The 24809-nt window shown below is 38.9% G+C and overlaps 2 protein-coding genes across 2 annotated transcripts in view; one reads left to right on the forward strand and one right to left on the reverse strand.

The window, feature by feature from the left end:
- Nucleotides 1–7514: 7514 nt before the first annotated feature.
- Nucleotides 7515–16487, forward strand: upp2 (uridine phosphorylase 2). The gene is made up of 8 exons (XM_060876929.1): nt 7515–7616; nt 7738–7787; nt 8790–8904; nt 9432–9590; nt 13663–13777; nt 13955–14164; nt 14820–14966; nt 15469–16487. The coding sequence occupies exons 2-8, from the start codon at nt 7747–7749 to the stop codon at nt 15606–15608; spliced, it is 927 nt and encodes a 308-aa protein (XP_060732912.1). The 5' UTR covers nt 7515–7616; nt 7738–7746; the 3' UTR covers nt 15609–16487.
- Nucleotides 16488–17566: 1079 nt separating this feature from the next.
- Nucleotides 17567–24809, reverse strand: part of LOC132850386 (coiled-coil domain-containing protein 148-like) — an 87411-nt gene continuing 80168 nt past the window's right edge. Inside the window, exons 12-15 of the mRNA XM_060876930.1 lie at nt 23381–23499; nt 19513–19630; nt 19046–19183; nt 17567–17842 (exon numbers count right to left, since the gene is read on the reverse strand). Coding sequence (XP_060732913.1) covers nt 17696–17842; nt 19046–19183; nt 19513–19630; nt 23381–23499 — 522 coding nt within the window. The 3' untranslated portion in view covers nt 17567–17695. The remainder of the gene's footprint in view (nt 17843–19045; nt 19184–19512; nt 19631–23380; nt 23500–24809) is intronic.

The following is a 24809-nucleotide window of genomic DNA, read 5'->3' on the forward strand; positions in this document are numbered from 1 at the left end:
CATTTGAATTATTAGTATAATTTGAAGTAAGTAGCTTTACAAAAAGTCTATAGGTACTAAAGATTTTTTTCCCTCGGAAAAGATTATTCCATCGCTGAATGAAGGAATTGTACAGCTTTAGATTTTCATGACTGATACCGTATCACATTATTTGTACTTTTCTTGTATTTAGTTCATACTTTATTTATTTATTTATTGAATTATTTTATTTAAACATTTACTTACAGAAGCCAGAAGAAAAAGAAAGCCAGGGATTAAGGAGAAGCCAAACATTACATAACATTCAAGTTCAATAAAGGGAAAGAGAAAAATCATAAATAAAATTTATACAAAAACACCAAAAAGTGAGCATTCAAAGTCTTAATAGCCTTTTTGTTACATGAGGTAGATTCATTATACATCTAACATCATTATGAGGTCAGGTGCGTTTAAATCACTATTTTGGTACCTTCTCTTAATTAATTGCCATATATACAGTTTATTTTTTAACTTTAATTCTAGAAAATGAAAAACAAAGAATGTGCATCCAGTGTTTATATATATATATATATATATATATATATATATATATATATATATATATATATATATAGCTTAAAGCTTAAAGCTTACAGTAGAATATTTAAAAACTTTTTTTTTATATAATTTAATATATATATATATATATATATATATATATATATATATATATATATATATATATATATATATATATTAAATTATATAAAAAAAAAGTTTTTAAATATTCTACTGTAAGCTTTAAGGTTGCATAGTATATCGTCATTTTTCAGTTCTGTTTTATTTTGTGCAAGCAAATGTAGCTTGTTTTTTTGTAAATAAAAAAAAAGATGGGATGAAAATGACATGTTACTGATAAAAAAAAACACTATAAATAGTGTGGTGTATATTTTACTTCCAGTATGATCTCTCTTTCTCTCTCTCTCCCTCTTCCTCTTCCTCAGACATGCAGTCTGACATGTTTACTTTCTGACCTCTGAGCATGAAGAAAATCCAAATGTTCCCACTTGTAATAACGACTTTAATGTGTCTAACTTGTAAATATGATCTTTTTCAACATGACTTAAAAGCACCATTAGTCTAATTTAACCTCCCAGCCACTTTACCCTGTTACCAAGAAAATTCATCACCATAATATTCACAACTTACTGAACTGTACATCATAATAAGTCACATCCACGTACTGTATAACAAGCCTTGGAACTGTTGCTGGTTTCCTCAAAGCTGGAAACCCTTTTAATTCCATAATAATAAAACTTTAGTCTTAAAACACGATGCCCAAACAACTGCCTTTAGACTTAACTGACCATTAAGTATGTATGCTATAGATGACAGATGGTGAGAAGGTTAAAAATAAAGGTAAAATTAAGTATTTTTACATAATAATGAAAGGAAAAGCTAAAATATCACAACTTCATCCTACTAACACTGTTGTTCTGAGAAGATCTGAGACGTCTACATAGATATAAGATGAGTATTGATATCATTATTCTGCCTCCTTCTCTGTCTTTTCATATCTGCCTGAAAGGAAATTGAAGCCTCAAGATCAATTTGGAGCCCAGTGTCTGAATGTTATTGGCTTTCTGGCTCCTTTATTATCTGTCCTTATTCAAACGCTGAAGACAGTGACTCAGGTGAGGTGGTCTATGAAGACCTCTAGTCTCTAATGTGATTTTTTTTTTTTTATTATTATTTCTTTGTGTGTGTGAACATGTCACCATAATGGTTTTCTTCTTTCAGCCCAACCAAAAAAGACCTCTCCCAGATTGAATGTGCTATGAATAATTCCATGAAAGTGAATCGGGGACTTGTGGCTATCCGAGCCTCCCATTGGGAGAAAGAAAGAGAGCGAGAGACAGACAGAAAGACAGAGAGAGAGAGAAAGAGAGATAGAGAGAAAGACAGAGAGAGAGAGAGAGAGAGAGAGAGAGAGAGAGAGAGAGAGAGAGAGAGAGAGAGAGAGAGAGAGAGAGAGAGAGAGACAGACAGAAAGACAGAGACAGAGAGAGAGAGAGAGAGAGAGAGAGAGAGAAAGAGACAGACAGAAAGACAGAGACAGACAGAGAGAGAGAGAGAGAGAGAGAGAGAGAGAGAGAAAGAGAGAGAGAGAGAAAGACAGAGACACAGAGCGAGAGAGAGAGAGAGAGAGAGAGAGAGAGAGAGAGAGAGAGAGAGAGAGAGAGAGAAAGAGAAAGAAAGGGGGGTGAGAGAGAGAGAGAGAGAGAGAAAGAGAGAGAAAGAGAGATCAAGAGAGAGAGAGAGAGAAAGAGAGAGAGAAAGACAGAGACACAGAGCGAGAGAGAGAGAGAGAGAGAGACAAACAGAAAGACAGAGACAGAGAGAGAGAGAGAGAGAGAGAAAGAAAGGGGGGTGAGAGAGAGAGAGAGAGAGAAAGAGAGAGAGAGAGAGAGAGAGAGAGAGAGAGAGAGAGAGAGAGAGAGAGAGAGAGAGAGAGAGAGAGGCTGAGAGCTACCACAGGGAATGAGAAGGTGACTGCAGAGATCATATTGATACCACTCAGATGCCCCTCTCTCACTCAGGCTTTTACACCAATACAATTGTGGTTGGCATGGGATCAGATTTTGTTCCAAGCATTTAGCAGCGCAATTGATTAGGTTTATAAAAAGGGTGTGCTAGCAAAGCCCTAGCCGGGAAGTGTTGCACAGTGCAGGTCCATTTTTGGTAGCACAATGGTGAGGATGGAAAAATCGACTTTGGATAGCAGGAATACCACAAGACCTCATAGTAACACTCAACAATCTGAACTCAGAATCAAAGCTTGTCCAACTAGTTTAACTCCCAATGTTTTTTTTCCTTCAACTAAACTCATATATGACTTTTTTATTTGGATCTACATGATAACATAGAACTATTCTTAGAACCTTAACCTTGTAAAGAACCATGTGTTCATTTTGGCTAATGTTCTAGCTAGCTTCTTAGCTCAGCCATTGTCCATAGAATTCTGCAGGGTTGCTTTGATAGTTTAGAGTTCTTGGCTTCTTTAAAAGGACTTTTCTTGGAAGATGAAGGTCTTAGTTTCTACACAGCACATTACACTTCTACACAAGAGTGTCAGACTGAATAAAGCTCTAATCTCATGCACTAAGAGTTCATTGCCACTAGATGGCGAGCTTTCTATTCTCCCTCTAAGCCTGTCACATATTTGGAAAAATAAAAATTAACCTTTTTTAGGAATTATATCTTTGACTGAGGTTTCTCTTTAAACCTGTTCACTTCTTACTGTTTTAATTCTTAGTGTTTTAATTCAGTTGTAAAACATTTTATAGCATTATAAACATTATATAGCTGGAAATAAACATGTATGAGGACAGGTATGTAAACCAAACACTAGTGTTTTATATTTATAAAGACTTAACATTAAAACCGTTATATTCAACTTGTTGCATTATAACTAGGATATAATAAAATGTAATCTTCTCTATATTCATCGATTTATTAAGAATTAAAAATTTCCCTTTTCACCCAAACAGAACATTAAGGGTTGAACACACCCAGATGAACCTCACCTTTGGACATGAACAGTTTGTGATTATCACAAACCGTTATACAATGGAACAAGAGTGGGGTGAAAAGTTAATCCAGCACTTTTTATGTGATGTTACAGAGTTTTTATGTAACACAATATAAGAGTGACTCATAGAGTGACAAAACAACACAGACTGGTGATTTTTTTAATGGGAACAGAAACTAGCTAATAGAAGCAGATAATAAAATAAAAATAAACTGAAGAGGATTTTCTACTAGGTAACAAAATTATAGAGATGTTGAATAGCACTGAATAATATTAAGATTCAATGTTCAAGATTTGTATTTAAATCTAAAACATAAAAAAAAGTATGTATTTAAAACCTTTTTTGCTTGAAGTACCATTGATGTCTGTTGGCATCACTTTTACTTGTTCAATGTTTATTGTACTTAAACAAACAGACCGAACCCTGCTTGGGTTTGACCGGTCGATATATCCGTATTTGAAAACATCATGGCAACAAAATGACCAGTGAAGGGAACAAAATGTCAACCGTATCATGGAAAAATAATGTTGTGAGCACAGAAACAAAACTAGTTTTAAAAAATAAAGTTCACTGTATTTAACTTCACTGGTTTAATACAGAGAATATATATGGAGTACTTCATCAGATTCCTTACACAAGCTTTACGATTCAAATAACAGCAAACAAGCTTTATTGCTGCCTACAAAACTAAGATTACAGAGAGATCAGCGATTACAGAGAAGATTACAGAGTGTGAATCACTTGCATGTTGCACTAAAAGGCTTTGACTATGTTTTTCTTTCTGCGTGTATTTGAAAATCCTGTCTTTAAAGTTCAGACTCAACGTGAACAGAACAAATCTGCGTCATGGAGCTGAAAGGCTGCAACTGTTTTCTCTCCTCATACGTAGCTGTGTGCGTGTGTGTGTGTGTGTGTGTGTGTGTGTGTGTGTGTGTGTGTGTGTGTGTGTAAGCAAGCGTGCATGAGTGTACAAAAAGGCCTCTATACAGGCTAAACAGACATACTTGTAAAGCTGAGAGAGCAAAGATCAGCACTGTTACACAAACCAAATGTACAAACCATCAACATCAGCTGTTAGAAACTGATGTAAACATGTGACTACTCTTGGACATGGTTTATTATTGTTTTGTTGTAAATTATTATTTAAATGATTTTAAATGCCCACAAGAAGTAATGCCTTTTTCTTTTAGTTCAGATAGTTTTAGATTTGGAAAGATGATTTATTATTATTATTATTATTATTATTATTATTATTATTATTATTATTATTATTATTATAGTAAGTTAGTTAGTTAGTTAGTTAGTTGAAACCCCCTGATAAATCCACCTCATTAACTTGCTACACTAATAAATTCTACATTGATAGACATCAAAGTACATTACATTAACGTGAACCTTTTCTGACTTGTGAAAAGTTTTAGTATATTTTTGAGTCATCAGTCATCCCTGTCTGCCATAACGACACCATTCATTAACACTTATAACACTGTACTGTAATGTAAATGGATAAAATTCCTGTTATTCATTTGTGTAAAGACTATTTGAGATAAAATACCATTTAGTGCGCAGTTACCAGTGTGTACCGTTAACAACATTATAGCAAAGAATTAAAGCAGGTAATAAACATTCATCCAACCACCAGCCTCTCTTTATTCCTCTCTATTGAAGTGAGTAAAACGTCACCTGAGCCGTTGTAGCCTGAAGCCTTAAGACTGAAAGATAGCACATATAAAAAGTATATCTTCCTACAAAAACAATCATCGAATCAACAAACTTCAACCTTTTATGTGGAGCATCCTATGACACTATTGTCTGAGATACTCACTGTAAATTACTCACGATCTTTGATATAAAGTGTTATACTGTATATGATTGATGACCAAGAGTGACGATTGAGAGAGTTGTGTAAGTCCAACACCAAAGTCACGAGGCAAGGATCCAATGCGCTTTTACTACGCATATTATTTTACATATTAAGATAAGATAAGATATTCCTTTATTCGTCCCACAATTATGAAACTAGTATTACGTGGACCTTCAGACCTTCTCTAAAAAGTCCTACCACTGTATGTTTTAGCCCACATAATAGCCTTTCCTACATTTGGCAGCTCATGATCTTAATTCTGCAGCACATCAAGATAAGAGCTTAAGTGTTTTTCACTCTCAATAATAATTTAGGTAGGTGAAAAAGTCTGGTTGTTGCTCCACTGCCTAAAAACCGAAGCTAACCTTAAGCCATATAGACAATCAGAAGTTTTTGCTCTTACACAATGGACGAAGTACAAATACCTGAGAAATATAAACAAGAACTGAAACGGAAATGTAATATTTAATATTTGACTAAATTACTATTATGTACTAAAATTATTACTAAATTATTATTAATTATGAGTAGAAGATTACAATTTTATCTATTGCAAGATGGCAATCAAATGAAATAATGGGTTTATATGTACTGGTACTGGATATTCTTCTGGATTTTAACCACTATTGGTTAACCAGTACGGAGAGAAATCACATCTTCATCCACCTTTTAACAGAAAACTACCTAATTAACTTCTGTAATTGTCTTGATAATTCAACATAGCCAGCAATTTCTTAACAAACATGGATACAGTCCAATAAGGAATCAAGGAATAACGATTCAATCACATCACTGAGATTAAACTTGCCTTTGGGATAATATAATAATATATATTTGAAATTACAATCTGCCAATTTATATGTAAGGAGAATTACAAAACACATACATTTACATTCATAAAGTCCCTTCACATCAGTTCTTAATTTTTCACTAACGGTCTTTTAATTAGAATAATGGAGATTTAATAGAATATCAAATTTTCACTCACAGTTTAAACAGCTCAGAGGATCATTTATCATCTGGACAGCATATGATAATGAAAGTTAATGTCTTACAGCTGTGGGAGTTTGGATGGATGTTAAAAAAGAAGTCATTTCACCTCTGTGGAATCTTTTATATGATAATTTATTACTTATTACTGGTAAAAAAAACCTCACTGTACATCCCAAAGCCAAGTTCGAGCAAATGTGATGAATCTGTAGAGCCTGTAATTACTGAATACTGAGCAGCTACTTAAAAAAACAAAACTAGAGCATAATTTGCGTTTGTGATTTAGTCTCATGAGGGTTAAATATTAGATATTTAATATCGAGATGGGGGCACGGTGGCTTAGTGGTTAGCACGTTCGCCTCACACCTCCAGGGTCGGGGTTCGATTCCCGCCTCCACCTTGTGTGTGTGGAGTTTGCATGTTCTCCCCGTGCCTCGGGGGTTTCCTCCGGGTACTCCGGTTTCCTCCCCCGGTCCAAAGACATGCATGGTAGGTTGATTGGCATCTCTGGAAAAATTGTCCCTAGTGTGTGATTGCGTGAGTGAATGAGAGTGTGTGTGTGCCCTGCGATGGGTTGGCACTCCGTCCAGGGTGTATCCTGCCTTGATGCCCAATGACGCCTGAGATAGGCACAGGCTCCCCGTGACCCGAGGTAGTTCGGATAAGCGGTAGAAGATGAATGAATGAATAATATCGAGATCAGATCTTTGTATATAACAGGATGGTTATGCAACAGTTTCAATTAAATGATATAAAATGTTTATTTATTTATTTATTTATTTATTTATTTATTTATTTTTATTTAATGTCATTTTATTTATTTATTTTTTGGTTTTGTTTTATAAATGATAACACTTCCTGGAGCACAACAAACCATCCCATGTTTACGTTTTTGTTTTTTTATTTGTTTATGACATTTACTTCAGATAAAGTGGTATCAATCACAAAGAGGTTAAAGAGGCCATGTTGAATGTACACACCTGTTTCTGATACTGTTTGTGTTTCAGGTTTGTTTTATTATGTCTGGGAAAGTGGACTGGACCTGAGATCAGTAACCAAATGAAAGTGGGAGGTAGTCAGCTGATGGGATAACAGATACTACACCTCCTTCCACAACCAATCACCATCATTAGGGGGTTGAGAACCAAAGCTATATCAGCTCCTGTCTTTGAAAATAAAAAAACATTACATTTCTACAGGGAGATTCATAGGTAAGTTTTCATCCAATATACAGTAAGGCATGTATTGTTTACCTTACATTCTATTCCCTGAGTATTTTTAATTAATAAAGATATTTTGTTGAAATGTAAACGATCACATCTCTCTTTTCAGAGTGAAGTTATGGCAGTTATGGCTCCAATTTTACACAGTGAATTTATAGAGTAAGAACATTTTGTCTTTTCTTATTAGTAATGTTCTATGAGCTTTATTTATTCTGTTTTACACCGATTACACTGGCCTTAAAAACAAGACTGAGAAAAAAGTCCAATCAGCATTTTCTCATTACATAAATGAATAAAAATATTGTAGACAGCCAGGCGGGCGGGCGGGCGGGCTGACGGACGGACAGACAGACAGACAGATAGACAAAAAGACAGACAGACAGACGGACAGATAGATAGATAGATAGATAGATAGATAGATAGATAGATAGACAAAAAGACAGACAGTCAGACAGGCAGGCAGACAGACAGACAGACAGACGGACAGATAGATAGATAGATAGATAGATAGATAGATAGATAGATAGATAGATAGATAGATAGATAGATAGATAGACAAAAAGACAGACAGTCAGACAGGCAGGCAGACAGACAGACAGACAGACGGACAGATAGATAGATAGATAGATAGATAGATAGATAGATAGATAGATAGATAGATAGATAGATAGATAGATAGATAGATAGATAGACAAAAAGACAGACAGTCAGACAGGCAGGCAGACAGACAGACAGACAGACGGATAGATAGATAGATAGATAGATAGATAGATAGATAGATAGATAGATAGATAGATAGATAGACAAAAAGACAGACAGTCAGACAGGCAGACAGACAGATATTTAATGGATATAGTTACATTTATCAAGTGTAAATATAATCTAATATTCAGAGTTTTTAAATGGCTTTACTGATTTTAGTATTTCAAAGAGTTTTATTCTGTTGGCATTTTGTTTTTCTTTCTAGAAATAAATAAGAAAAAGAATATTTCCATTTTGCTTTTGAAGGTAAACAATTGGAAATAATTATAATGCCATTTTATTTTATCTTGGGAAAGAACGAGGTAATCTGTTATATTAAGGTGTGAAAGAATCTGAGGGTAAGATGTGCTTCTGTGGCATATCATTTGATGATGTACACCTGTGTTGTTTCCCTCACAGACAGGAGCAGTATGTTAAAAACCCTCACCTGGACCACATGGAGGAGGACATCCTCTACCACTTTAACCTGGGCACCAAGACCCACAACCTGCCCGCCATGTTCGGAGACATCAAGGTGTGTTAAAAACAAAACAAAACAAAACAAAAAAAAAAAACACATACATACACACATCCATAATCAAAAGCCCCATCAATCACTCTTAAAGAAGAGGGCAGTGGAGCAATTCTAAACTTTAAAGTCTAAACTCTAAAAAAATAAAGATGTGACACTTCTAGTTCAATCTAGCAATTAAAGCTTCTGAAGTTTTGATTGTTAGCTACTGTCATCTCAGGGCTTGTAGAAAGTTTTGACTATCAAGCATTACAGTAAAACACTAATCCAAGTCTTCCTGTTCTTGATAGTAACACATTTCAAACCTTTTGCATTCGGTTTTCAGTAAAGAGACAAATGATACTACTTTTTTGAATTAACGGTATTTTAGATGCATTATTATGAACTCCGTGCCACTCTATTTTAATTGGTGCTACACCACACATATTACATATCCGCCATCTTTCTCACACCGATGCTACCTGCTATAAAAGTTAACGTACTGTACATGTGTGTGTCTGTGTGTGGATCTGTCTCTTGTTGGTGTGTAGTTCGTGTGTGTTGGAGGCAGTGCCAACAGAATGAGATCTTTTGCTCAGTTCATCCATCAGCAGCTGAAGCTCGCAGGGAATGCAGATGATATCAGAGATATCTGTGAGGGGACTGACCGCTACTCCATGTACAAAGTGGGGCCTGTGCTTTCCATCAGCGTGAGTTTATTTTCTACCTGTGGTACAAAAACATGTGCAGTAGAAGTAGTAGTAATAGTAGAAGTAGTAGAAGTAGGTTTAATTTGTTGCTTAGACAATTTGAAGAATGAAGTATTAAATTTCCAAACCTCAGGGTGGGACTGTTTTGAAAATGCTCTTAGAAGAAAAAGGGAACGAAAGTCAACAACAAAATGTGGAGTAATGTAGCCCAGTGAAAAGTGGAGTTACTGACATCACCCCAAAGTCCTGAAGTGGTTTATTTCTCATTTACCACACCAAATACAACATTTTAGTTTGTAATCTCATGTAATACAACCGAGCAATTGAGGGTTAAGTGCCTCGCTCAGGGGCCCAGCAGTTACCACTAAGTTACCACATTCCCACCCAATAAGGGATGTGGGAGCTCACTGGTTGACACGAGGTTGGACAAAGGCGAGTGAGGATCCAAATGCAGTTTTAGATTTTACTTAAACCAAAACAAGAAACAGGTAATACAAACAAGCAAACAAACAGGCAGGCAAAACAGAGCAGAATACAGAGCAGACAGGAGACCGGAACATCCACAACATACATACAAGCACAATGCAATAACGACCAACCAAAGGGAAGTGAACACACAGAGTATAAATAACAGACAAGAACCAATCACAGAGCAGAACCAATTAGAGACAAAGACAAGACACCTGAAGGAGAGAAGGAGTACAATTAATGTCCATGGAAACCAAAGAGTGGGCGGAGCAAACAATTAACCACAGGAAAAGACAGCAGACAGAAACAGGACAGAAACACAGACAGACTCATTACAGAGCCCCCCCCCCTAGGAGTGGATTCCAGACACTCCAACGCAGAACCGGAGGGTGGTGGAGCGGAGGCGGAACAGGGGGTGGGAAGGCGGGCCAGGTCCATGTGGCGGCAGAGGCCAGGGCAGAGCCGGCGAAGCCGGAGGCCAGGGCGGAGCCGGCAGAGCAGGAGGCCAGGGCGGAGCCGGCAGAGCAGGGGGCCAGGGCGGAGCCGGCAGAGCAGGGGGCCAGGGCGGAGCCGGCAGAGCAGGGGACCAGGGCGGAGCCGGCGGAGCCGGCAGAGCCAGCGACCAGAGCGGGACTGGAGACCAGGGTGGTGCCGCAGGCAGAGCCAGCGACCAGAGCAGGACTGGAGGCCAGGGTGGTGCCGGAGGCAGAGCCAGTGACTAGAGCAGGACTGGAGACCAGGGTGGCGCCGCAGGCAGAGCCAGGGACCAGAGCAGGACTGGAGACCAGGGTGGTGCAGGAGGCGCTTTGAACCTATCAAGATGGACAGGAGAGGGAGAGACAGACAGAGACAGGGAGACAAAGCTGGGGATCGCTGGTTCTGTCGACCCGGTCGGTCCGGCTGGTTCTGTCGACCCGGTCGGTCCGGCTGGTTCTGTCGACCCGGTCGGTTCTGTTGACCCGGTCGGTTCCGTTGACCCGGTCGGTCCGGCTGGCTCGGTTGACCTGGTCGGACCCACCGATCCGGTCGGTTCGGCTGGTTCTGTTGACCTGGTAGGACCGGCTGGTTCTGATGACCCGGTCGGTTCGGCTGGTTCTGTTGACCTGGTAGGACCGGCTGGTTCTGATGACCCGGTCGGTTCGGCTGGTTCTGGCGACCTGGTAGGCCCGGCTGGTTCTGTTGACCCGGTCGGTTCCGTTGACCCGGTCGGTCCGGCTGGCTCGGTCGACCCGGTCGGACCCATCGACCCGGTCGGTCCGGCTGGTTCTGTCGACCCGGTCGGTTCCGTCGACCCGGTCGGCCCGGTCGGATCCGGTGTCTCAGCGGGTTCGGCAGGTTCGGGCGCTTCGGCAGGTTCGGGCGCTTCAACAGGTTCGGGCGCTTCAACAGGTTCAGGCGTTTCGGCAGGTTCGGGCGCCTCAACAGGTTCATGTTCTTCAGCAGGTTCATGTGCTTCAGCAGGTTCGGGCGCTTCAGCAGGTTCGGGCGCTTCAGCAGGTTCATGTGCTTCAGCAGGTTCATGTGCTTCAGGTGCCTTCGGTGCTCCAGCCGGTGCCGTAGGGATGCCGGCCGCCCGAACCGGCACCATCGGGGTGTCCGCCAGCTTGGCGATCAGCCGGTTCCCCCGGTTGTCCGGTCTGGCACCCATGTGGACGGGTTCGGTCACCGGCGTACACAGGCCTGGGTCGGGCCGAGGTACCGTAGGGGCCTCGGGCGTCCGTGGCTGGCCTGGCTCCGCAGCCCACGGACCCCGATGCCTACTGCCCCCCCCCAAAAAATATTTAGGGCCGGTGTCCGACTCTGTCCTGTGCACGGTTAGGGAGGACCCGCTCAGGAGCAACGCTACGTTGGCCAGGTCCGTGAAAGGCCCCACCTCTCGGCCCAATGGCACTAGGTAGCGCAGCCCGTCCTTCAAACCATGCCGGAACAGGTCCTTGAGGGCCCTCTCCCCAAAATCCACCTGATTGGACAAGTCCAAGAACACCTCTACATATTCCTCCAGTGGGGAATCCCCCTGACATAACCGGAACAAAATCTCTGCTGGATCCATGTGGTTGGTCGTTCTGACACGTCTGTAACGGCGGGAAACAGAGCGGACCCAAACGCAGGATAGCATAGATCATAATAGGGTTTAATAACTGAAAACATGAAACAGGACGCAGACTAGACAGGACAAATCACAGTGGATGCCGCGCTGCACGAAGCAACGCGGCACAGTTAAATACAAGAAGACAATGACACAATAAGGATCAGGTGTGATGACAGGGAGGAGCAGACGAAGGCGGGGCAGACATGTGACGAGAAACATAAACAGATGCACGTGGCCAGAGTCCGGGCAGAGTCCTTACAGAGGCCTCCAGTCCTGCTCTGGTCGCTGGCTCTGCCTGCGGCACCACCCTGGTCTCCAGTCCCGCTCTGGTCGCTGGCTTCCCTTTGGTTGGTCGTTCTGACACGAGGTTGGACAAAGGCGAGTGAGGATCCAAATGCAGTTTTAGATTTTACTTAAACCAAAACAAGAAACAGGTAATACAAACAAGCAAACAAACAGGCAGGCAAAACAGAGCAGAATACAGAGCAGACAGGAGACCGGAACATCCACAACATACATACAAGCACAATGCAATAACGACCAACAAAAGGGAAGTGAACACACAGAGTATAAATAACAGACAAGAACCAATCACAGAGCAGAACCAATTAGAGACAAAGACAAGACACCTGAAGGAGAGAAGGAGTACAATTAATGTCCATGGAAACCAAAGAGTGGGCGGAGCAAACAATTAACCACAGGAAAAGACAGCAGACAGAAACAGGACAGAAACACAGACAGACTCATTACACTGGTTAAGGTGTTGGACTACTGATTAGAAGGTCATGAGTTCAAATCCCAGGTCCACCAAGCTGCCACTGCTGTGTCCCTGAGCAAGGCCCTTAGTTCGCAATTGCTCAGTTGTATAAATTGATATAAAAAAAAATGTAAGTCACTCTGAATAAGAGTGTCTGCTGAATGCCAGAAATGTAAATCTGTGGTTACATTTCATGTTATGGAATATTCAGGAAACAATTTCCTTAATGATGTGACTTGTGTTCTAGAAGCTACAAACAGTCCATATGTTACAAAGCTGTTACAAAGAGCTGACGCTGGAGAATCTTTCCATAAAAATATTAAACATCTCCTGAAAGAAAATGTCACCATAGCAACAATTACACACATTATTATCATTTTCATGTGTCATGTCCACAATACCTGCCTCTAAGAATGAGTTGTTACTATGGAAACAATAACACGTTAGAACTTTAATATAAATCTGTGGAGCTGGAGCAATTGTAAGTGGTGCAGTTATAAGAAATGACTCAACACTTTCTGACCAATCAGAATTGAGCATTCACAACTAAGCTGTCATATTTATTTCCTTAAACATGTTGACTTCAGATGCATCAAAATCATGGCAGTGATTTCAAATACAATCCTGGTATAAACTTTAGACTAAATAACTTGGCTGATTTATTTTAGGCTAAAAAAATGTGTGAAAATTTAAGATTTGAATTGTAAAAAATATTTTGGGGGAATGATTGACAGTTCATTCGTCTTATCTCTGTACAGCATGGGATGGGTGTGCCGTCTATCTCCATAATGCTGCATGAACTCATCAAGCTCTTGTACCATGCCCACTGCCGTGATGTCATTCTGTTCCGCATCGGTACCTCAGGAGGCATCGGTACCTATAAGCTTCTCCTAGATTTCATTTATCTTGTGTGTTATTTACACTAATCATTTTAACAATATTTAATCTAAGAAACATTATAGATTCGAAGCAGACTTTCTGTATTATAATCAGAGATCATTGTTATTTTTACTATCTTCAGTGTGTGTATCTATGTGTGTGTGTGTTCAGGTCTTCCTCCTGGCACGGTGGTGATCACTGATAAAGCAGTGGACTCTTTCTTCAGGCCGCAGTTTGAGCAGGTGGTTCTGGGTAAAGTGATCACCAGGAGCACAGAGTTGGATAAAGGCATGGCAGAAGAACTCCTGCAGTGTTCCACTGAGCTGCACAACTTCCCCAGTATCATCGGCAACACCATGTGCACGCACGACTTCTATGAAGGTAAATCAATTCAATTTAGTTATTTCAGAATTAGATCGCATACAGTTATATGACAGAACCGTTAAGGACGATCTGAACAACAAGACATTCTCATATACTTGAGTTCAAAAGTTTGTATACCCTTTAGATGAAGTAAAGCATCTTATTGCTCTTTTAAAAATACAGTATCTGTCCTAACACCGACATCATACACTGCTTAATTTAATAAACCAAGGTGCTCATGGCCAATCGTTCATATCTTCATTTAGATTTAGTTGTAAAATCTGTACACATTTCATTATTAACGTCATCAAGTGTAAAACAGAGTCACCTTTTATTGTTTCACCCAAAAACAAAAGAAATGCAAACTTTTGCGCTGTAATCAAAGAGTTAAGTAAAAAGATTATGTTAATATTTAAACACAAGCTTAAATCAAATTTCTGTTACTCGTGCATAACTTCTGAATAATGCTTATATATGCAGGTAGTCAGATCACTGCACAATTTCAGTACTAAATACTCACTAGATATATGTAACTCAAGTCAATGTATATATTCTCCATTTGTGAAAGCTACGATGTGTCATTTAGCGTATGCTTGATTTATACCAGTACTACAAAACCCCCATTTCTGGTACTTCTTAATCATTTCTGACATCACTTCTTGTTCCACCACAGGCCAGGGCAGACTGGACGGTGCTCTGTGCTCGTTCTCCACCGAGGAGAAGCTGGAGTATCTGAGGAAAGCTCATGAAGCCGGCATCAGGAACATTGAAATGGAGTCCACTGTCTTCGCCGCCATGTGCCGCATCTGCAACCTTAAAGGTATAACATTAAATACTCTTCACTTTCATCAGTATTTCTAATCCTTTGTTAGTTCCCATTCGACAAACCATAAAACTTCAGTTAAAGTCATAATTACTAGCAATTACTGTCCTGTGGGATGTTTTTCCAAAGTCTTACACAAGTCTTTGTAACTCAGATCTGTCGATCTACAGTTATAGCTTAGAATTGTAATATAATGTTTATAAGTTACATCTAAATGCTCTTGAAACCATTTATTAATTCACTGGTACAACTATGAATGACATTTTGGCAAACTGAGCCTTTAAGAAGCCTTTAATCACAGCATTTCAGGGCAATTTAAGGATTTATATAATAGCCACATGCTCAGCACACTGGCCCCAAATATAAGAAAAAACAGCTCTTAGATCTTAAATGAATCCTTTACAAGTCACAGCTTGCAGCTGAATAAATCAGCTTTAAATGATACCTAAATTGTACTCTCAGGATGTTCACAGTGTGTTAACTGGATGTGTTTGTGTAGCGGCAGTGATCTGTGTGACTCTGCTGAACCGGTTGGAGGGAGATCAGATCTCCACGCCCCATGAAGTGCTGGTGGAATACCAGCAGAGACCTCAGCACCTGGTGGCTCATTTCATCAAGAAACATTTGGCACTCATCTAAACGTATTCGTCTTGATGTGTATGATCTCTTAATTCCGGGTTTTAAAAGGTATTGTGGTGTTTTTACCAACCCAAATCTATATCTATATACTGTCTCTGTGGTGTGAGTCAGATTATCAAGGACAATAACTTCATGTAATGAGAATAGAACTGTAAAGCTGCTTTCTCAAATACTCACCAAGGGCATATTTAAGAGTTAATTGAAACATACAAATATAAAAAGCTGAATAACTACAACATCTTAAAAAGTAATAGTCATCTTTTTACGTTTAAGGTTTTAGGACTAAATATTAAATTCAGGCTAAATTACAAAAACAGTGACTGCTTGAAGTTATAAAAGTGTTTCAATAAGATTATAATAACTGATTAGTGCTTTATTTGTTATTTAGAGGAAGACGTGTCCTCTGCTGTACTCTCTCACACACACACACACACACACACACACACACACACACACGCTGCACATGCTGCACATGCAGTAGATAAGAGATTCAGTTGGGTTAAAAGACACTGAAAATTCCTTAAAAATTCAAGAATGCAGTTTTTTAGGTAAAGAGAAATGCAATGTCGTAGATTAAAGACGTTTCATTCATTAACCAACAGCTACCAGTTGTAATAAATTCCTGTATATAATGTTTATAAGAAGCACATGCCAGTGCCGTGTTTAGACATCTGTACATAAGTGTACATATGTTGTAGATATATTAAATTCTATGTTTGTATTTTTACTTAACGCAGTAGGTGACTGAATTTTACTGCTTTTGAATGTCTAATACCTTCCCAAGGTGCTGAAAGTCTTTGAAAAGTACAGAATCAAATGTGTGCAATAGATGATATTATTTCTTACTGCTTTTGTGAATAAATTCACTATTGAAAAATATGTATTTGTGTTTGTTTGGAAAAATTGTCATCATCGATCGTAGACACACGTTTCTGTCGTATAGCAGACACCCTTAGCCAGAGTGACTTACATTTTATTTCAACATTTTATTTACATATACATTTTATTATACAACTGAGGGTTAAGGGCCTTGCTCAGGGGCCCAGCTTAGTGGAGCTGGGATTTTTATGGAGTTTTTCCACTCCATTGTCTCCATAGGCTTACGGATTAGAGATAAATGTATAATAATCATAGGGTAAATTGGGTAAATTCCCAATAATCATAACTAAAACAACCACCCCATTATTTATGATCAACAAACATATGTAGAATAATTTATATTTATAATATATTTACATATAGTGTTCAGAATAGTTTGTCATAATAAATCAGATAAAATATATAAAAATATCCCACTCTGTTGCACAAGTGAGAGGGCAGGTAGCCAAGGAGAGGAAGAGGATCGTTGATCAGAGAGAGAAAGAGAGAGATTTTAAATAAACAAATAAACAAATAAATAAATAAAATAAACCGTACTCAGAAGGGAATGGGATAATATGATGTAGTTTAGCTTACACCACTTCACATATTGTATTTAGCAAGCTAATTTCTTTAATAGTTCCCTTTATCATCATCCTCAAAGGTGTTCGTACATTACATCGTACAGTGAACACTGTTGGAAGCTTTATACAGATAAAACTGATTGGAAATGGAGATCCCTCCAGAATCAGTCGATCAGAGAAAGAATAAGAAGAGATCTTTAACATATTTACAGTAATATACGGTGAAACTCCTGCTTGATTGGACTGAAACCCTGCAGTCTCACTAGCTCTAAGATTGTACACCTGTCCCCTGTCTCTATTCTTCATACAGTAATGAACTCAGCAGGCAGGAGCCAAGCAGCAGAGCTCTTCAAAAACAATTATGGTGACTGGATTTAATCTCAGATTCACATTTAAATAGAATATAACTTTTTTTTATGCTTACTGATTAGAGTCCTTTTATATATATATATATATATATATATATATATATATATATATATATATATATATATATATATATATATATATCAGGTTTCTGACTGTAATAGAAATCATGTTGCTCTGCAGTGTGCTGCTGACTGTCTTGTTACTTTTACCTGTTTTTTTTTTTTCCCATGTAAGATGAAACTTTAACAGTGTGAGTGTGATGTGAAGAAGGTAAGGTTATGATTTGAAGACGGTGGATTCTGTATCCCGTCGTGGTGGTTTTGGTGGAGGGATTTCTGAAAGCATCGCTCGTGCGTAGTGTGTGTGATGAAGACCTGCGGTCCTGAGCGCCTGCTCGATACGGACCCTCGGGTCAGCCACGATCTGTGACACACACAAAGAAATAAGATACCGACTTATAAATATGTTGTTGAGCTAATCAGTAAGTTCACTGATAAACTAGTACGAAGTACAACACTTGTGATGTGATGCTTATTCATATGAAGCAATGTTACTGTTAACACGTTGTAGCTGATTATTTTCCAATCACTGCACGTTCCTGAGTATTTTATCGCTCATAAAGCCCACAACCAACCATTTAGCTTCTTATAACCTATATTTATAATCATGTTCAATGTAAAATGATTTAGATGATGTCACAAATATATGTCAAGAAATAAAACGTACTTAATCTAGAGAAGAGGTTAACAACATAAAATGTGTCAACTAAAAATAATTCTTCTGAAATCCTGACCCAAACATGATGACATGAGCCCTGACCCTCAAACCGGTAAAGAGAAGATACAAATAACTGCCCCTTGAACCGGATTTTAAATTAGTCACTTATCTCTATAAGTGAGCTTGACTCTGAGAACACGGTCCTGAAATGTCCTCATTGTGAAACACTGGCAGTGCTGCATTACTCTAACTCAGTTTATCATGACTGAGAAATGCTGAATCACTGTCTGGCCTTGGCCCATTGCTCTGTGTGAATATTCCAGCAAATGTCATCACAATAACTACAGACAACAAGTGTTGAAAGCCAGCAGTGTCCAAAATATAGGCAGCTTCATCTTGATCAAAAATGTGATTCATGGATTTATTATTATTATTATTATTATTATTATTATTATTATTATTATTATTATTGTTGTTGTTGTTGTTGTTGTTGTTGTTGGTGGTGGTGGTGTTGTGGTGTTGTTGTTGTTATTATTATTATTATTATTATTATTATTATTATTATTGTTGTTGTTGTTGTTGTGCATACACTATTCTTATTTTTTGTTTTAAATGTACTTATATATTTCATTGCTATGCACCTGTACTATGTAATGACAAAGTTCTATCTATCTATCTATCTATCTATCTATCTATCTATCTATCTATCTATCTGACTGTCTGTTTGTCTATCTGTCTATCTATCAAGACAGCATTTAGAGTTCAGTCTGCATGCTGTGTGTCAAACATCAGGATATTAGTGTTTGTTTTCTGAGTGCATGATAGTGTGTGTTTGTATAACCCAGTGTTCAATATTGTGTGCGTGCGTGCGTACGTGCGTGTTTGTGTGTGTGTGTGTGTGTGTAGTACCTGTGTGTCTGTATATGTGTGTAAGTGATAGAGGGGTCTCTGCAGCACGAACTCCTCTCTATCAGGCTGTATGTGTGTTCTCCAAGCTTCAGTCTGTCCCATCATCCTCTCTGGGTCTGCTTCTGCCACAATGGCAACCTGTAAGAAAGAAAAAATAAATAAACCTTAAGCTTAAAGCTTAAAACCTAAAGCTTTTCTGAACTGCCCCCTCACCCAAAAATATGAGGTAATTAAAGCTGCTCTCTCTCTCTCTCTCTCTCTCTCTCTCTCTCTCTGTGTGTGTGTGTGTGTGTGTGTGTGTGTAGACTTGCTGTTCTATAAGCTACCACATGGTGGCAGTAATGTTACAAAATCCTTCACCTACCGTTCAGGCTTCATTTGTGGCAATGTAACATGCTACACAGAGACAACGTGTGTGTGTGTGTGCATGTGTGTGCATCTCTGTGTGTGTGTTTGAGTGTGTGTACCTGATTACGTAGTGTCTGAAGTCTCTCCTCTCGCTCCTCATCCTCTCTTTGTTTGAGTCTTTCTTTAGCTTGTTGCTCCTGCTGTCGTTGCTGCAGTAACTTCTCTCTGAACTGCACCCTACACACACACACACACACACACACAATTTCATGGTATACACATCAATTTAACTCTGACATGTGCAGCACCAACATGCCATCTCTCTCTCTCTCTCTCTCTCTCTCTCTCTCTCTCTCTCTCTCTCTTTAACTCTCTTCTAATTCCTCTTTGTGTTAATTTCCTCTCCTGTTTTCTCCCTCTGTTCCTTTTGTCACTCTGTGTTATGCCTCTCTTCTGTTCTCTTCTCTTTTCTCTTATTTTCTGGCTTGTCCCTTACCGCTCACCCCATCCCTATATCCTCTTACCGATATTCCTGCTATCTTTCTCTTTCCATCATTCATCCAATTCAACTCTGCCTGCTCTGGATCTCAGTTTAAAGAGAAAAAAGTTACAAGAGTGTGTAATAGGAAGCACACACATACACACACACACACACACACCATATAAACACTAAACACCAAATAAGTTCACTGGTCATCAGATAGCTAGTAGTATGAACGCTCACACTCCCAGTTGTAAGCATTAAAGTCACATTCGGCTATTTATTTAACTTTCTGGGCCAATAGATTTAGAAATATTTTTTATATCATTGATTTGTTAAGAACAAACATTAAATAAAACCGAGAACAAAGAACAAAAGCTACATGATCTAAAGATTCACACTATTTTTGAGAAACTTAAACACCAACAACCTTATAGTAACCTTTCCTATAACATTTTTAACTTAAACTACAAAAAGAAGGAGACGTTTGTGATGGGTAAGGAGATCTCTTTCATTATCAACATCACGCACATCATTGGGTCTCATCACCTCATCCACTCGTGACATTTCAACGAGCCTCGTCACCATCCATTTACACTGTGCCGGTGTATTTTCAACAATCTGTATTTGATTACAAACTCAACTGATTTGTCACTGATCAAAATATGTTGTTTGCAGGCTGACAGCAATGGCAAGGTTAAAAAGTGTCCCAAGTAAAGACTAACACAATAGCAACAATCCGGTTGAATGAAAATAATCCATTCCAGGGTGATGTAATGAGGCATGTCTCGTAGCAGAGTGATGTTACCATCCCAAAGAGGATTACGTTCATATAACCATTCAGTCTGCATTACGTTATTCTGCTTATCCCATAGCAATTTACCAACTGTTAATGTTTCATTTTTTACTAAACAATATCATGCACTTAAACTGTTTAGAATTAAACCCTGACACAAGCTAGTTCCTGTTATACACTCAGAAGCCTCCTCTTCTCTCTCAGAAAACAATCAAACAAACAAACAAAAAAAAGCAGCTTATCATGTTAAACCCTCTTTTCTGAAAACTGGGAAACTTTGCAAAGCACCGTGACTGTTAGCCGAGGCGCCTTCATTCTAGTTACAGCTTTGAACACAGTCTTTACTAATAGAACTCAGTTTGGGCCAAACACTAATTTTGCAGAATTTTTGGCTGTTAATAAGGACAACTGTAAATCAGCTTCTATGAGAGTTAGTTAAACTTATTACTACAGCTAAATCAACAACTTGTTCACTAGACCCCATTCCAACTAAACTACTGAAAGAAGTGTTACATAAAGCCGGTGAGCCTCTTCTTAATATTATTAACTCCTCGTTATCTTTAGGTCACGTCCCTAAATCCTTCAAGTTGGCAGTTATTAGGCCACTCATTAAGAAACCTAATTTAGATCCTAATGGACTTTCAAATTACAGACCGATTTCACACCTTCCGTTTATGTCTAAAATACTAGAAAAGGTTGTGTCTGTTCAACTGAGCTCCTTCTTACAGGAGAACAATATCCTCGAAGAGTTTCAGTCAGGTTTCAGGCCCCATCATAGCACAGAAACTGCACTTGTTAAAGTTACAAATGACTTGTTCTTAGCTTCGGACAAAGACTGTATGTCACTATTAGTTCTACTTGACCTTAGTGCTGCATTCGACACTATAGATCACAACATTCTCCTAGATCGCTTACAAAATTACACAGGTATTCATGGACAGTTGGCTTTAAGTGGCTTTAAGATAGATAGACTTTAAGTTGGTTTAGATCCTACCTGTCTGATCGATACCATTTTGTAGAATTAAATGGTGAATCCTCCAGTTTATTACCAGTTAATTATGGGGTCCCTCAAGGATCAGTTCTAGGACCTCTGCTCTTCTCAATATAAATGCTTCCATTAGGGAACATTATTAGAAGACATGGGATTAGCTTCCATTGCTATGCTGACGACACACAGTTATACATCTCCTCAAAACCAGATGAAATAACTAAATTGTCGAAATTAACTCAATGCCTTAGAGAGATAAAAGACTGGATGAGCTGTAACTTTCTGTTGTTAAACTCTGATAAGACAGAAACACTACTTATAGGCCCAAAAACTAGTACACAGAAACTCTCACAACTTAATTTACAATTAGAGGGATGTACTGTTACTAGTAGCTCGACAGTGAAAGACCTGGGTGTTACATTAGACAGTAACTTGTCTTTTGAAAATCACGTCGCCCAAACCACAAAAACAGCCTTCTTCCACCTCAGAAATATTGCCAAGCTGAGAAACATCCTGTCTCTATCTGATGCTGAGAAGCTAGTTCACGCTGCGTTACTAGGTGGTTTTCCTGCATCTTTAATAAATAGGCTACAGTTAGTCCAAAATGCATCTGCCAGAGTTCTCACTAGGACAAGAAAGTATGACCATATAACCCCAATTTTATCATCTCTACACTGGCTACCTGTTAAGTTCAGAATTGATTACAAACTGCTGCTACTTACGTACAAGGCTCTTAATGGTTTAGCTCCCATGTATCTAACTAGTCTTCTAACACGTTACATTCCTTCACGCTCTCTGAGATCACAAAACTCAGGACTCCTGGTAGTCCCCAGAATATCTAAGTCTACTAAAGGCGGAAGAGCGTTCTCTTATTTAGCTCCCAAACTTTGGAATAGTCTTCCTGATGGTGTTCGGGGCTCAGACACACTTTCACAGTTTAAATGTAGATTGAAAACTGATCTCTTTAGTCAGGCGTACACATAATACACCCCATAAATATTGTGCACTATCACACTAGACTTGCACATTCTTATGAACAGCAGATATGTTAATCCCTCTGCACTGCTCTTCTCTTCTCTTTTTCTACCCATGCTGAGACACCCATGCTAAGATCGTCTTCCGTGCGTTGAAATTTCTGGACCTCCACTGAGACAAGGCTGACTCTGTGAGAACCCTGAGACATCTACAGATCTACCGGCTCCAGTTGGACTCTGTGATACTTGTATATTTGTAACCACACCATCTAGTGTCACCCATATGAGGATGGGTTCCCCTTGAGTCTGGTTCCTCTCAAGGTTTCTTCCTTTACCAATCTAAGGGAGTTTTTCCTTGCCACTGTTGCCTGAGCCCTCAGACTTGCTCATTGGGGACAAATACACATACACACATACATACATACATACACACTGTGAACTGTATATATCTTGAATTTTTATTATATTAATTCTTTATACTTCTCCTTATGTTTATCTTTTGTTTTATGTTTATGTTCTGTAAAGCTGCTTTGTGACAATGTCCATTGTAAAAAGCGCTATACAAATAAACTTGAATTGAATTGAATTGAACTATGTACCTTGGAAGAGATCCTTCAAGCCTGAATCTGTACTGGAAAAATGACTCTAACTTTCATGATTAAGTTGATTTGTCTGCTTTCTCCATGTATTTGCACTCTGTGAGCACAGCTTGGTAAAGTCTCTAACTTCTTTGCTTTATTTGTCCTACCTTTCTCTATCTCTCCTCGTCTGTTCTTCCATTTCTCTCCTGAGCTGAGCCAGTTTTGTCTCCTCTCTGCACCTCCACTCCGCTCTCCTCCTCCGCTGCTTCTCGTGAAACTCTTGCACCTGGAACACAGAGCTCAAGCATGTATTCACTCTCACGTAGCACTTTTTTTTTTTTTAAATTCATTTCCAAACTTTTTGATGTAGCGGCTAAACTAATTAACTTCTGTGTATATAATTAAACAATCTTGCCTGGAGGAAAAGAAGGCAAAGACGCTCTGATATCTTTGCCCTGCAGTTATTGATTGTTACAGAAGAACGACAATGGGGTTTGTGTATGAATTATAATGTTTTATGGTGTGTGAAAGGAGAATGCAAAGGTGACATTAAGTCAACATTAAAGCCACCTGACTGATATTTTGTATTCTCACCCTAAAAACATCTCGGAACCACTGAAGCATGGACTCCACAAGACCTCTGAAAGTGTGATGTGGTATCAGACAACAGTTAGTAGCCATAAATAATATAAGTCATGAGGTGGGGTCTCCTTGGATTGGACATTTTAACTTGATCAGATTGAAAGCTGGAGAAATTGGAAGCAGCACCATGAACTCTTTGTCATGTTCCTTAAACAATTTCTGTACAATGTTTGCAGTATTGTCCTGCTGAAAGAGGACCAGGACGTTGCTATGAAGAGGTGACTTTGGCACTTTTCAGATTTTGTTCTATAGTATCTCTTCTGTCAGACTGGACCATACAGAATAGCCTTTGCTCCCAACATGCATTAGGGAGCTTTGGGTGCCCATGACCCTGTCACCAATACTTGTCCTTTCTTGGACCACTTTTTGTAGACACCAACCACTGTATATACCAGGAACACCACACAAGATCTGCTGCTTTGGAGATGCTCCAACCAACCCAGTCTTCTAACCATCATAACTTGCTCCAAAGTCACTCAGATTCTCTGTTGCCCATTTTTCCTACCTAGAGCACATCAACTTTAAGAACGTATATCTTCAAGAAGAAGATAATCGGCTGTATTCACATCAACTGTGTGTCAGTGATATAGTGTTATATAAAAAAAACTATATATATATATATATATATATATATATATATATATATATATATATATATATATATATACATACATACACCACTAACAGTTGATGTACAGTAATGTACAGTAAATACAGTTATCTTGTTCGTACATAAACAATCCATTACAGCCCAACCACCATCATCATCAGTCAGTGTGAAGCCCAGAACTCATGATCTCAATAAGCAAAATGGGGTGGAAGAAAGTGAGGTTAGCAATATTACATCACAGACTCCAACAGAAATATGGGAGGTTAAAAGACACCATCACACACACATGCGCACAAACACACACACACACTCAGAATGTAACACATTAATCAAGTTAATGAGGC

The sequence above is a fragment of the Tachysurus vachellii genome, chromosome 8 (assembly GCF_030014155.1).
Source record: "Tachysurus vachellii isolate PV-2020 chromosome 8, HZAU_Pvac_v1, whole genome shotgun sequence".
Classification (NCBI taxonomy): Eukaryota; Metazoa; Chordata; class Actinopteri; order Siluriformes; family Bagridae; genus Tachysurus; species Tachysurus vachellii.